The following is a 15,138-nucleotide window of genomic DNA, read 5'->3' on the forward strand; positions in this document are numbered from 1 at the left end:
TACCAAGAAGGAGAGTTATGGAGTGCTGCATCATATAACCTGGCCTCCACAGTGTTAACCTTTTCCAAATTGAGATGTTTTGGGATAAGTTGGACCACAGAGTGAAGGAAAAGCAGCCAACAAGTGCTCAGCATATGTGGGAACTCCTTCAAGACTGCAAGCTGTCATCAAGGCAAAGAGTTTAGATTGGTTTAACACTTATTTGGTTACTACATGATTCCATATGTGTTATTTCATAGTTTTTATATCTTCACTATTATTCTACAATGTAAAAAATAGTCAAAATCAAGAAAAACCTTTGAATTAGTAGGTGTTCTAAAGCTTTTGACCGGTAGTGTATGTTTTGATTTATCTATGCATAGGACAAGCACATTTTCATCTAATGCTTTTTTATTTTCAGGAGAAGGAGAAAGAGCCAACTGTAGCCTCCCTCCTAGCAGACCAGGTAGTAGCTGAGGTACCATCCAGCCCAGCTAGTTCATTTGAGGCTGACATCAAGCCTGAGGACTATAGTGACAAGTCCCAGGATGGACCAGACATATTTCCCATCTCACAGGGCTCCTACACCTCCGAGGGGGAGCTGAATGAGTTGCAGACAGTCAGCGATGTCCCTATCATGGACACAACCCCTGACACAGCCATGCCTGCCAAGGAGGAGGGGAATGGGGCAAAGAGGCTTCTGAGTTATGTTCCGATGGAGGAGAGCAGCGGGAGCGAACCCTCTCCCTCGCCCAAGCTCCAGAGACGGAGGTTAAGTGCGATAGCAGTCAGCACGGCAGCCTCATCCAGCAGCGAGGACTACAAAGATGACAGCCCTACAGACAGCCCTCCAGACAGCCCAGACTCATTTGTGAATGAGGAGGAGTTAATACGCAGGCAGATCATGGGGATGATGGGAGAGGTGATGTCTCTCTCAGAGGAGGAAAAAGAAGAGAAAGAGGGCAGAGTGGAGGAGACCATGGATGCTGTGGGGGATAACACATCATGTAAATCCAAGCCTCTGTTAAAAAAAGGCAGTATAGATGATGAAGACAGCCCAGCCAGGATACCTTCTCTCCCAGGGTCTGAGCCTAAATCTATTGTAGAGAGTGCTGAACTCCATGAGCAAATCACTGTGTATAAGAAAGCCATGCCCATGACGCCGCAGAGAACAAAGAGCATGGACGATGGGGATTCAGAGGTGGAGAACATCACAGATTCTCTAGAGGACAGGTCCAAAGGTGAGGGGTCATCCAGTGTCCAAGTGTCCAGCTTCACCCCTGGAACCTCCCCCACCTCAGCCTCTTCTCTGGAGGAGGACAGCGACAGCAGCCCCAGCCACACGAGGAGTGGGGAGGGGAAACAGCCCCGCAAGGCCAAGCACAGGCATACCGGCCAGCCTTTCCCCACCATTGAGGACTCGTCAGAGGAGGAGGAGCTCAGGGAGGAGGAGGATCACCTCAGGGAGCAGGAGAAAACGAAGGATTCGGACCAGCAGCAGGGGAAGAGGATCTCCAAGAAGTCCAAAAGGGATAAAGATGATCTCCGAGCTCAGAGGAGAAGGAATCTCCCTCTAACCTCACCCTGTAACCTGTCTTCCATTGAAGACGCCTCTCCCACTGAGGAGGCAAGGCAGGCTAGGGAGATGGAAGCGCTTCACAGGACATCAGTCTCTGACTATTTTCCTAGCATGGAGTCTGATTCAGACGCCTTTCACACAGAGACCAGGATAGTTGTCTCTGAAGGACAGAAGTTCAGTACTGCAAAGCCACTAAAGAGTGCAGAGGATGAATATGAGGAGATGCTTCAGATAGCTAGATCTCCTAAAGGAGAGACAGAGCCATTCCCTGAGATAGAGCTACTTTACGAAGGCATGGCCATAGAGGACTACCTCTACGAATCCCTAGTGGAGGAGCCTGAAGCTAAACGTACTTCAGCCCCACCGGAGAAGCCCAGTAAAGACCCCGCTAAAGAGCCAGGGAAGAAAGGTTTGAGGTCTCCTGAAGAGGTGTATGAGGAGATGATGCTGAAGAAGAAGGAACTGATGTTGATAGAGCAGGAGTTTCAGAAGGTTCAGTCAGCTATCAACACTCCTAATCCTGAGATACATGTTACTGCACCATCCTCTGCTGCAGCTGAGAGCTGCAGAGTTGGTGAGGCCGAGGGAGAGAAGCCTATGTTAGATGCTGGTTCTACCTACGTTAAGAGGAAGAAACGTCCTGCTCCACCACGACCCTCTGAACCTCCTAAACGGCCTGAGGTCTACGTTGCCAAGCCAACAGTTCCTCAGGATATGACTATGAGGAGGGCTCTTTTCCCCATACCGGACTTGAAGATCACCCAGTGTTCCTCTGGAGAGGATGAGACGGACGATAGTATAATAGAGGAGTATGGAGTGGGAGTGTCCTCTGATATTACCCCTAGTTATGAGTCTGAGACTAAAAAAGAGCTAGAGTCCACTTCAGTTTCAGAGCATGCACCAACAACAGAGGTAGCTGACATTGAACCCATCACTGTGGTGTGTGAGGTTTCCCCAGCTAAAGCTACTCCCGCTCCTGTCTTTGCCCCTGAGACAGTTCTAGCCCCCAGTACGACCACCACACCTTCACAGGTCTCTCCAGTATCACCTCCCACCTCACCATCGACTCCAGACTCAAGTCTAGCCTCCAACGCTACGTCCTCCTCCTCTTTCCAAGCTCGAAGTCCTCTCTCTTCCGACTCTACTGCAGTGTCTACTCCGACACCAGACTTGGCCAAAGCAGCAGGTCCCTTTGCTGCTCAGCCGCCTAATGATATCTCCCCTCCTTCTATCACTCCCATTATGGCTGTTTCTCCAACCACAGTTTTGGTCACAATACAAGATCTGGTTACAAATCTAACCCAAGCACCAGCACCAGCTACAACTACAGCCAATGCTGCAGCTTCTCCAGCCCAAGCCCCAGCCCCAGCCCCTGCCTCAACCCCTGTCTCAGCACCTGCCTCAGTGGTGGTACAGATACCTGATCCATATGCAGTCCAAATGCCAGACCTGGTTAGATCTCCATCCCAGATGGCTGCTCAGGTTCTACCTTCTGTGCAGGTCAGAGCACAAACTCCAATACCAAGCCCAGTACATTCTCAATCACAATCTCCAGTCCCAGCTGCTCCCAGTGCTGTGCCAACTCCAGTCTCTGCTATAACTCCTGCCCCAGCTCCAGTTGTAGTCCAAATGCCAGACATGGTTATCATCACCTCTCCAGTTTCACCCCAAGCCCCACTACCTGCGTCAGCCCCAGCTCCTGCCCAGGCTACAGTGGTGCAGTCAGTCCCTGTCCAGGCTGCTGCTCCAGCCCCAGTAGTAGTCCCAGCTGCAGGGACACCCCGAATTCAGAGACAAGCCTCCACCAAAAAAGCCCCACCTCCTCCTCCACCTCGCTCTATGTCAGTCTCCCTGCCCCAGACCTCAGCAGAGCCTACCTCAATCAGGGCTGTCCAACATGTCTCCCCGACCATGACCACCACTATAGCCATTGGAGCAGGTCTGCCTAGCCAGCCCATACAGTCTGTGGTGGTGGATATACAGCCGCAGGTGGAGCAGGTCAGGCCAAAGGGTGATGCTGGCCCTCAGGTCATGATGACCCCAACCAGACAGGGGCATGTGGTCATCATAGTTCCTAATGTGGAGAACATGTCGGTGCTCAGCCAGTCGACCCAAGACCTTGTGGCATACTCAGTGGCAATAACTACCACTTCTACTGTTGATAAAGGCAGTAGTCTGATGGCAGCAGGGCCTGTGGTTGTGAGTGTTGCTCCTTTCCCTACTGCTTCCTCTGTTCCTGCTGTACCCAGCTCAGACACATGTATACCTGTGGCAGATACACCACCACCTCCCACTCCTCCACCACCTCCTGCCACCTTACCCAAGCCAGCGGTTTATCCCAAAAAGCCTTCTGTTTCCACCCCACCTTCAGTCCCAACCACAGTACCAGTCTCAACTGCTGTGACAATGGCACAGGGAACTGTAACAACCACAGGCCCCAGTACAGTACACAAGGCATCTGCACCCCCTCCAGTCCCTCCCAAGCCTGTGTCCATCCCTGCAGGGCTGGTGTTCAGCCACCGTCCAGGGGAAAGCATCAAACCACCAGTGGTTCCCACCGCTAGCCACACTCTTCCCAGGACCAGAGAAGTGGTACCAAACGCCAGCATAGCACAGCAATTCACAGCCACAACACTGCCCAGGACCAGGGAACCTCCCAATGCCCTGTATCTGAGTCTAACCACCCCAGTGGAGCCCAAGATGAGTGCTGCCTCACCCAGGTCCCCTCTGTCTCCGAGGTATGCCAATTGTCTGGAAACGTATGTGGTGATAACGCTTCCCTCAGAGCCTGGCACACCCACAGAGGGCATCACTGTCCAAGCCCCCATCAGGAGAGGATCCATCCCCTTCACTATGCAGACATGCCCAAGGGATAGGACTACACCTTCAGAACAACAGTCACCCATTACGGCCTTCTCAGCCCAGGCCACTGTCAGGAGAGCGTCAGTTCCCTCATTGAGGCAGCTGCCACCACCAACAGCAGCAATAGTACCAGTCGAAGTAGCAGCACCCCTAGAGGGAGTCACTGCAACAGCAAGGCAGCCTTCCATGCAATCAGCTATGCAGCCTGCACACGGTGTGGCTGAGGTGGTGACCATTTCAGCAGGGTCGGAGATGCCTATTCAGGTATACAGTGTCAGAGCTCCAATAAAGAAACCGTATATACCTCCAACAGCCCAGCCACAACAGAAAGTGTCTGAAGTTAGGACAATGCCATCAGAGCCACAGGTTCCTGTAGAAGTGTCTGCAGCTCAAGCTTCTGGTAGAAGGGCATCAATACCTGATGTACCTCAGCAGCCACAATATGTGGCTGAAGTAATGGCTTTACCAGCAGAGCAGGTCATACCTACAGATGTAGTTTCAACTGAGGCCATGCCTGGAAGAGCATCAATACCATCAGAAACGCAACAACCACAAACCATGGGAGAGTTATTAGCAATGCCCTTAGAAGCTATGCCCCCAACCATCCATCAGTCAGCATCACTGACAGAGGTGGTTTCAACTGAGGCTATCTCTAGAAGAGCATCAATACCATCAGACATGCGGCAACCACAAACTATGGCTGAGGTAATGCCCTTACAGCAGGAGATACCTACCGAAGCAATTGCCAGCCAAGTCCATGTAGAAGCTACACCCTCAACCATGCATCAATCACCATCACTGATTGAAGTGGTTTCAACTGAGGCCATCTCTAGAAGAGTGACAATACCATCAACAATGGAGCAACCACAAACCATGGCAGAGGTAGCAGCAATGCCCTTACAGCAGGAGATACCTACTGAAGCTATTGCCAGCCAAGTCCATGTAGAAGCTACACCCTCAACCATGCATCAGTCATCATCACTGATAGAAGTGGTTTCAACTGAGGCCATCTATAGCCTCGCATCAACACCATCACCAATACAGCAGCCAAAACCCATGGCAGAGGTAGCAACAATGCCCTTACAGCAGAAGATACATATCGAAGCTATCACCAGCCAAGTCCATATAGAAGCTTCACCCTCAACCATGCATCAGTCACCATCACTGATAGAAGTGGTTTCAACTGAGGCCATCTCTAGAAGAGTGACAATACCATCAACAATGGAGCAACCACAAACCATGGCAGAGGTAGCAGCAATGCCCTTACAGCAGGAGATACCTACTGAAGCTATTGCCAGCCAAGTCCATGTAGAAGCTACACCCTCAACTATGCATCAGTCACCATCACTGATAGAAGTGGTTTCAACTAAAGCATCAATACCATCACCAATGCAGCAGCCACAAACCATGGCAGAGGTAGCAATGCCCTTACAGCAAGAGATACCATCAATACCATCAGCTGCACCGCAACCACAAGCAGTGGCCGGAGTGATGACGTTGCCTTCAGAGTATGAAATGCCTACGGAAGTTAGAACAACTGAGGACACTACCACTAGAAGGACATCCATATACTCTGTAGCACAACAACCATACACAGTTGCTGAAGTAACGGCTTTCCCATCAGAATATGAAACACCCATCCAGGTGGTTACTACTGAGGCTATTTCCACTACAAGAAGAGCGTCTATAACCATGCAGAAACCCCTTAGTATGGCCCAGGTTATCACGATGCCTGCAGAGCCAGACGTAGAGGCATATGCTGCCCAAGTCCCATACAGGAGAGGATCCATCCCCTCAGCAGTGCAACCACCACAGGCAGTACCAGAAGTGCTGATTTATTCATCAGCCCATGAGACCCCCCTGGAATTCATTACAACTGAAGCCTACACCAGGAGAATGTCAGTTCCATCTATCCAGGAGATTCCCGAGACCGTCCCCGTGGCTCCAGTCACCATCACCAGGAAATTCCACCATGAGTCAATCGAGAGCCAGGAGATCCATGGGCCTGAGAAGGTGGTGAACAGCCTGAGCCACATGTACTCCTCATCTATCTCCACCTCAGCCCAGCACCCGGAGAGCCTGCCCAGCCTGGTCACTCAGGTGGTCACCACCGAGGTTCAGAGAACCACAGTGTCTTTGGTCCATGAGAGGCTGCCCCAGGTTCCTGCATCCAATGGAGTGGCCATCACCATCCAGCCAGACTTGGTTAAAGTCCAGCCGTCTCCCAAACAGAACGGGAAGATCTACTCCGGTGATGCCATTGACCTCAGCACCATTAAGGTTGGCGTGAAGATGACCGATTCAGGGATGGACTTGACCCCACAGGAATCAAGTCGCCAGTCCACCTGTAGCGACTCTAGTGGCCGACATACAGCAGTGCAGCCAGAGATAGTGAACTTGAGTGCTGAGATCACCCCTTCCACCACACTGTCGGTTGTCACTGATAGCATCACTATCGTCACCTGTTCAGACACCATTGAGTCCTACACCAGCGAGCCAGCAGAAATACCTTTAGATCTGCAGGGTTATGTTGCCTCCATGCCTCTCCCTCTCACCACATACAAACCATTCCAGCCTCTGGCACAGATAGTGTACAGGCGGGTGGACTCTCCGCCTATCATCAACACAGTGTTAGCCACAGACACAGAGACACCAATCAACCTGTCTTATGGAGCCTCCATGGTAAATAGCAGACTTCCAGTGACCATGGCCCCCGCTATCACCAACGTGGGGGACATGCTCTCAGAGCCAGCAGGGGCTGTAGATCTGTCCACCTCTAGACCCCTCAGGGCCATGGCGGCTCTGTCTGACAAGAGCCCTGGTGTGGTGACCACAGTCATAGAGGATGATGGGACACCCATAGATTTGACAGCTGGGAGGAATGTGTGCTGTGATGTCATCTACAAGCTACCCTTCACAGGGAGCTGTAGGACCCAGCCGCCGGTTATTACCCAACCTGACAACCGCTTCGGCTACAGAGATGACCACTACCAGTATGATCATGCTGGGGTTTATGGCATCAAGGGCCTGAGCGGCAAGGCCATGTCTGAGACCAACCTGGCTGATGCAGGACTGTTCCTCTATGATGGAAAGACCAGATATAACTATAACGGAGCCTCGGACAGTGCAATAGACCTGACTGCTGCTAATATGTCCGCAGGTTGGTATGGTAGAAATATAGCATGTTTGCTAGGTTTTGGGTTCTTTTCAACTTTTTACCTGCTTGAATTTAATTTCTGAATGGTAACCTATTTCTCTGGGCATTGTTTTACATCAGTTATCATTATGTTCATTTCTAGTGTGATTAAAAATGTGCATTTATTGTACTTTTGCATGATTTGTGAAACGATCTTGATTTTAATAAATGTCCTGTTTCTTTTGTCTTTTCTTTCTTTTACACAGATGCATGCGTATGCCTGCGTGTTCTCCCACAATATTTTGGCTTTGCATCATGATAGCTGGACAGACTGAATATACTTGCATGCTTAGTGTTATGATCTCCCCAAATCGAATCTGCATGGCCTCTTTTTGTACAGAAAGTTATGATGCTATAATCATTGACTTAAACCTACATTTCTGGACCCATCATCAGGTGAAGCTCTAGACTACACCAGTAAAGCTGCTGGGGCGTATACGGGGATATCCACTGCTCCATATTCCCAGGTCCCTGCTTATAGTGTCTTTAGATCCTCAGACGGAATGGTATACTCCTCCATAGCAGCCCCGGTTCCTTCTACATACCCCATCACCACTCAGCCAGGTTCCATCTTCAGCACCACCCTACCTCCTACCACAACCCTCCAGGAGCAGCCAGCACCAGCTCCACACCCCTATGGCTTTATTCCCACCAGCGACCCTGGCCAACAGATCATCAGCCTGGACACTAGCCTGCCCAAGGACCTGCTGCCCAGTGCTCTGGCTGACATCATGACTGGCTTCCCTGACCTGTACTCTGACCAGACACTGGAAGCCATCGCAGCCTCTCTGGACGCCCTGGCTTCATCGCCCATGTTCCCCGGTCTGGATGACAGCAAGATCACCCAGTACCAGATGGAGAGGGAGTTCCTGCAGCTGGAGAAGCTGAAGCAGCTGTGTCTGGCTGAGGAGCTGGAGTGGGAGAGGCAGGAGATCCAGCGCTACCGTGAACAGGAGCAGATCATGGTGCAGAGGGAGCTGGAGGAGCTGCAGGTATGAATGTGTGTGTACGGTATATGTCTCCTGTGTTAATGTATGGTGCGGGGTGTCATGGTCACTGTTCATGCTCACTGTTTTAATATGTTTGTAATCAGTTACTGTAAAGTGATCGACAATAATGTTAATCTAATCTATTCTATTCTACAGGCTCTGAAACAGCAGCTGTTAATGCAACAGGAAGAGGAGCACCAGGCGCAACTTGTAGCCCAGCAAGAAACCTACAACCAGCAGAGGCAACAGTTAGAGCAGATCCAACAACTCCAGGTGCAGCTACAGCACCAGCTAGATGAGCAGTACAGTACTACAGGGTCAGACAACCTGCTAGAGAAGCAGTATACAGGGGTTGGGGATAACGGCCAATACTGGCCTGTTAGGGATGACTCCACCACCTCATCCACTGTCACCCAGCTAGAGGGTGGGCAGTATGTAACCAGTGAGGGTCAGAGAGAGGGTGGAGGTCAGGACCAGCTGCAGCTCAGTAGGAAACAACCGGCAGGGTCTAACCAGCCTGGTGACCAGGGGTATGGTACAGGAGTGGTAGGGAAGAGGATAGTGGACAGTGGGGTCCAGACAGACGATGAGGACTCAGTAGACAGGATGTATGTAGGGAGGAGGAAGAGGAACTACAGGAAGGGTGTAGACAGCAGTGTTCAGACTGATGATGAGGAGGACCAGGAGGTTGAGTGGGACATGCCAGCCAGGTCGCGGCGGCGCTCCCGCTCCAGTAAGCACAGTGGTGAGGGGAAACACGGTGGCTCTAAGGTCTCCAGCATTGCCATTCAGACTATTGCAGAGATCTCTGTCCAGACCGACCACTCCGGGAGCATCAAACGCCCCAGCATCCAGATGGACACTAAGGTGGAGATCATCAAACACATCTCAGCCCCAGAAAACTCTCAGAGAGGTGGCAGTCTCAGCTGCCAGACAGACGCAGACCGGAGGCACCACTCACCGGCAGACATCACCCCCAAGTCCCCCAAGGTGCTCTACTCCACTGTGTCCACCCTCTCCTCCAGTAAGGCCATGGAGGGAGGGCAAAAGATGCTGACCACTGACCCGACCAGGTTTTCCTCCAGCCCTATGATGCTGAAGCCTGGGCAGAAGTCTATGTCTGACCCAAAATCTCTCAGCCATACCACCGAGGACAGGATAGGCTACCACTACTCAGACAGCTGCTCTGTAAGTCATTGCAGTAAGAATACTGGGAATATAAAATAGTGTTAAATATGACCATGCTAAAGGCATAGTAAAACACATTGATTGCATGCTGTTGAAATGTTTGTTGAAAGTAAAAACCTTGCAATAGTGTTAAAGTGTTGCTCCAGAAGTTTTGTATAATTTCAACCAGTAGTTTTGCTCACAAGCCAAAACGGGTCCTCGATTGTTCTGTACTACGTCATGACATGTTCTATGTCATCCATTTCGTATGATTTAGTACGTCCTGCAATTAACATGATTATTATATTAAAACTTTTTTTTTTTAATATGTTACACATTTTTTTGCTTAAGATCCCGAACTGCATCTTAAAGTACTCTTATCTTATCTATTGTGTTATTGATGTTTCCTCTGTCTGTCCTAGGGCCATGGCTCTTCGTCAGGCACTGGAAAGAAGGTGAAGAGAACCCTTCCCAACCCACCCCCTGAAGATGACCCTCTGACCGGCCCGTCAGGTTACAGCACCAGCTCAGCCCGCCGCCGGCTTGGCCGTCACACCACCATGGCCCGGGCCAAGATCCTGCAGGACATTGACAAAGAGCTGGATCTAGTGGAGAGAGAGTCATCCAAGCTCCGCAGGAAACAGGCCGAGCTAGATGAGGAGGAGAAAGAGATTGATGCCAAGCTGAGGTTATTTATTTATTTTACCATTTGGGAAAGAGGCAAGTCATGTATGAACCAGTTTTGATTTACAATACAATAGCATACTTTAGATGAGTAGAACATATTGGTGCGTATGAAGTGATCAATCCCCCCCAGGCATAATGGGACCCTTGTCATCCAAAAATGTATACTTTTGACTGATCTGAACATTCTTTCAAGAGTCTTGATGACTGAAGGTGCTTCAAGGTGCTTTTTGGACTAGATGGATCCCATTATGTCTGGCGAAAACCACACACTGCATTCCACTATAAGAACCTCATACCAATTCATACCAACGGTCAAGCAAGGTGGTGGTAGTGTGATGGTTTGGAGATGCTTTGCTGCATCAGGACCTGGACGACTTGCCTTAATAGAAGGAACCATGAATTCTGCTTTGTATCAGAGAATTCTACCTGAGAATGTCAGGCCATCTGTCTGTAAGCTGAAGCTGAAGCACAGCTGGGTCATGCAGGAAGACAATGAACCAAAACATACATTCAAGTCTACATGAAAATGGTTAAAAAGCAACTCATTTGAAGTCAAAGTCCCAATTGAGCAGTTGTGATGGCAGTGCTTGAAACGAGCACTTCATGCTTGAAAACCCACAAGTGTCGCTGAGTTAAGACAGTACTGCATGGAAGAGTGGGACAAAATTTCTCCACAGCGATATGAGAGACTAATCAACAACTACAGGAAGAATTTGGTTGGAGTCATTGCAGCTGAAGGTGGCACTAACTGTAACCAGTGCCTGCAACCTGGTTCAGGTTGTCAGTCAACCTACCAGGGTAGTTATAAACAGCACAGGAATTAAATCATCAACATGTGTTGATCACATTTTTACTAACGCTGCAGATATTTGCTTTGAAGCAGTATCCACATCCATAGTATGTAATGATCACAATATAATAGACATACCTAGGAAAACCAAACTTCCAAAGGCTGGGCCTAATATAGTGTATAAGAGGTCATACAAGAAGTTTTGTAGTGATTTATATGTTGATGCTTTAAAGAATATTTGCTGCTCTGTGGTGTGTAATGAGGAGCAACCAGACGCTGCACTTGACACATTTATAAAATTGCTGATTCCAGTTACTAATAAGCTCACACCCATGAAGAAAATGACTGTAAAAACTGTTAAATCCCCGTGGATTGAAAACTGGTATGGTTGAGAGGGATGAGGCAAAAGGTATGGCAAATAAGTCTGACAGCCCAACTGACTGGCATACTGGACATTAAGAAATCATATGACTAAGCTAAAAAAAGAAAAAAAAGAAACAATACTATGAAACAAAGATAAAGTATTTAAAGAATGATAGTAAAAAGCTTTGGAGCACCTTAAATTACATTTATCACAAAACCCACTAATATTGCTAACTACTTTAATTACTTTTTCATTGGCAAGATAAACAAACTTAGGGATGACATGCCAGCAACAAACGCTGACACTACACATCCAAGTATATCTGACCAAATTATGAAAGACAATAATTGTACTTTTGAATTCCGTAAAGTCAGTGTGGAAGAGGTGAAAAAATTATTGTTGTCTATCAACAATGACAAGCCACCGGGGTCTGACAATCTGGATGGAAAATTACTGAGGATAATACTGGACAATATTGCCACTCCTATGTGCCACATCTTCAATTTAAGCCTACAAGAAAGTGTGTGCCCTCTGGTCAGGAGGGAAGCTAAAGTTATTCCGCGACCCAATAATAGTGAAGCCCCCTTTACTGGCTCAAATAGCTGACCAATCAGCCTGTTACCAACCCTTAGTAAACTTCTGGAAAAATAGTGTTTGACCAGATACAATGTTATTTGACAGTAAACAAATTGACAACAGACTTTCAGCATGTATATAGAGAAGGACACTCAACAAGCACAGCACAAATTACTGATAATTGGCTGAGATAAATTGATTAAATAATGATTGTGGGGGCTGTCTTGTTAGACTTCAGTGCAGATTTTGAAATTATTGATCATAGTCTGCTGCTGGAAAAACTGATGTGTTATGGCTTTACACCCCCTGCTATAATGTGGAAAAAGAGTTACTTGTCTAACATACCACAGAGGGTATTCTTTAATGGAAGCCTATCAATTATAATCCAGGTAGAATCAGGAATTCCTCAGAATAGCTGTTTAGGCCCCTTGCTTTTTTCAATCTTTACTAATGACATGCCACTCACTGGCTTGAGTAAGGGCAGTGTGTCTATGTATGCGGATGACTCAATACTATTCACGTCAAATACTTCTGCGACTGCAATGACTGCAACATTTAACAAAGAGCTGCAGTTCGTTTCGGAATGGGTAGCAAGGAATAAGTTAGTCCTAAATATTTCCAAAACTAAAAGCATTGAATTTGGGACAAATCATTCACTAAACCCTAAACCTCAACTACATCTCATAATGAATAATGGGAAATTTAGCAAGTTGAGGTGACTAAACTGCTTGGAGTAACCCTGGATTGTAAACTGTCATGGTCAAAACATATTGATAGAACAGTAGCTAACATGGGGAAAAGTCTGTCCCCAATAAAGTGCTGCTCTGCCTTCTTAACAACACTATCAACAAGGCAGGCCCTACAGGCCCTGGTTTCATCACACCTGGACTACTGTTCAGTAGTGTGGTCAGGTGCCACAAAGAGGAACTTGGGAAAATTGCAGTTGGTTCAGAACAAGGCAGCACGGAGAGCTAACATTAATGACATGTATGTCAATCTCATGGCTCAAAATGGAAGAGAGATTGACATCATCATTACTTGTTTTCGTAAGAGGTGTTGACAAGTTTAAGGTACCGAGCTGTTTTAAATACTAGCACACAGCACGGACACCCATGCATACCCCACAAGACATGCCACCAGAGGTCTCTTCACAATCCCTAAGTCCAGAACAGACTATGGGAAGCACACAGTACTACATAGAGCCATGACAACATGGAGCTCTATTCCACATCAGGTAACTGATGCAAGCAGTAGAATCAGATTTAAAAGCATGTAAAAATACACCTTATGGAACCGCTGGTACTGTGAAGTAACACAAACATAGACACAGACACATGCATACGCACTATGCACACACGTACACCTGGATTTTTTTGATATATGGTAGTGGATATGTGGTAGTGGAGTATGGGCCTGAGGACACACTCTTAGTGTGTTGTGAATTCTGTAATTAATGTATTGTAATGTTTTTTAAATTGTGTAACTGCCTTAATTCTGCCTTAACCTAGGAAGAGTAGCAGCTAATGGGGATCCATAATAAATACAAATACAAATTGAGTGTAAGGGTACAATTACTTTTTCACACAGGGGAATTGGGTGTTGCATAACTTTGTTAATTAAATAAATAAAACAAGTATACTTGTTTTGTTATTTGTACATTTAGGTTTTCTTTATCTAATATCAGCTTTTGGTTGAAAATAGATAATCTGAAAGGGGGCAAATATCTTTTCACAGCCATGTACAGTGCCTTGCAAAATAATTCATCCCCCCTTGGTATTTTTTCCTATTTTGTTGCATTACAACCTGTAATTTAAATTGATTTTTATTTGGATTTCATGTAATGGACATACACAAAATAGTCCAAATTGGTGAAGTGAAAAAATTGTATTTGTAAAAAAAAAAAAAAGGAAAGGTGGTGCATTTGTATTCATCCCCTTTACTATGAAGCCCCTAAATAAGATCTGGTGCAACAAATGACCTTCAGTCACATAATTAGTCACATAATTAGTTAAATAGATTGCACACAGGTGGACTTAAGTGTCACATGATCTGTCACATGATCTCAGTATATATACACCTCTTCTGAAAGGCCCCAGAGTCTGCAACACCACTAAGCAAGGGGCACCACCAAGCAAGAGGTACCATGAAGACCAATGAGCTCTCCAAACAGGTCAGGGACGACGCTGTGGAGAAGTAGAGATCGGGGTTGGGTTATAAAAAAAGATCACAAACTTTTAACATCCCACGGAGCACCATTAAATCCATTATTAAAAAAATGAAAATAATATGTCAACACAACAAACCTGCAAAGAGAGGGCCGCCCACCAAAACTCACCGACCAGGCTAGGAGGGCATTAATCAGAGTGGCAGCAAAGAGACCAAAGATAACCCTGAAGGAGCTGCTAAGCTCCACAGCGGAGATTGGAGTATCTGTCCATAGGACCACTTTAAGCCGTACACTCCACAGAGCTGGGCTTTACGGAGTGGCCAGAAAAAAAGCCATTGCTTAAAGAAAATAATTAGCATACACGTTTGGTGTTTGCCAAAAGGCATGTTGGAGACTCCCCAAACATATGGAAGAAGGTACTCTGGTCAGATGAGACAAAAATTGAGATTTCTGACCATCAAGGAAAACGCAAATCCAACACCTTTCATCACCCCGAGAACACAATCACAGCATCATGCTGTGGGGATGTTTTTCATCGGCAGGGACTGGGAAACTGGTTAGATCTGAAGTAATGATGGACGGCGCTAAATACAGGGAAATTCTTGAGGGAAACCTGTTTGTCTTCCAGAGATTTGAGACTGGGACGGAGGTTCACCTTCCAGCAGGACAATGACCCTAAGTATGCTGCTAAAGCAACACTCAAGTGGTTTAAAGGGAAATATTTAAATGTCTTGGAATGGCCTAGTCAAAGCGCAGACCTCAATCCAATTGAGAATCTGTGG

General features: G+C 47.4%; 1 protein-coding gene across 1 annotated transcript in view; it reads left to right on the plus strand.

Moving 5' to 3' along the window:
• Positions 1-15,138, plus strand: part of LOC139377987 (protein piccolo-like) — a 153,085-nt gene that overhangs the window by 93,110 nt on the left and 44,837 nt on the right. Inside the window, exons 17-22 of the mRNA XM_071120551.1 lie at positions 404-4,912; positions 5,051-5,302; positions 5,837-7,580; positions 8,013-8,608; positions 8,762-9,793; positions 10,195-10,460. Of these exons, the coding sequence (XP_070976652.1) occupies positions 404-4,912; positions 5,051-5,302; positions 5,837-7,580; positions 8,013-8,608; positions 8,762-9,793; positions 10,195-10,460 (8,399 nt within the window). The remainder of the gene's footprint in view (positions 1-403; positions 4,913-5,050; positions 5,303-5,836; positions 7,581-8,012; positions 8,609-8,761; positions 9,794-10,194; positions 10,461-15,138) is intronic.

This window comes from Oncorhynchus clarkii, chromosome 2 (assembly GCF_045791955.1).
Source record: "Oncorhynchus clarkii lewisi isolate Uvic-CL-2024 chromosome 2, UVic_Ocla_1.0, whole genome shotgun sequence".
Lineage (NCBI taxonomy): Eukaryota > Metazoa > Chordata > Actinopteri > Salmoniformes > Salmonidae > Oncorhynchus > Oncorhynchus clarkii.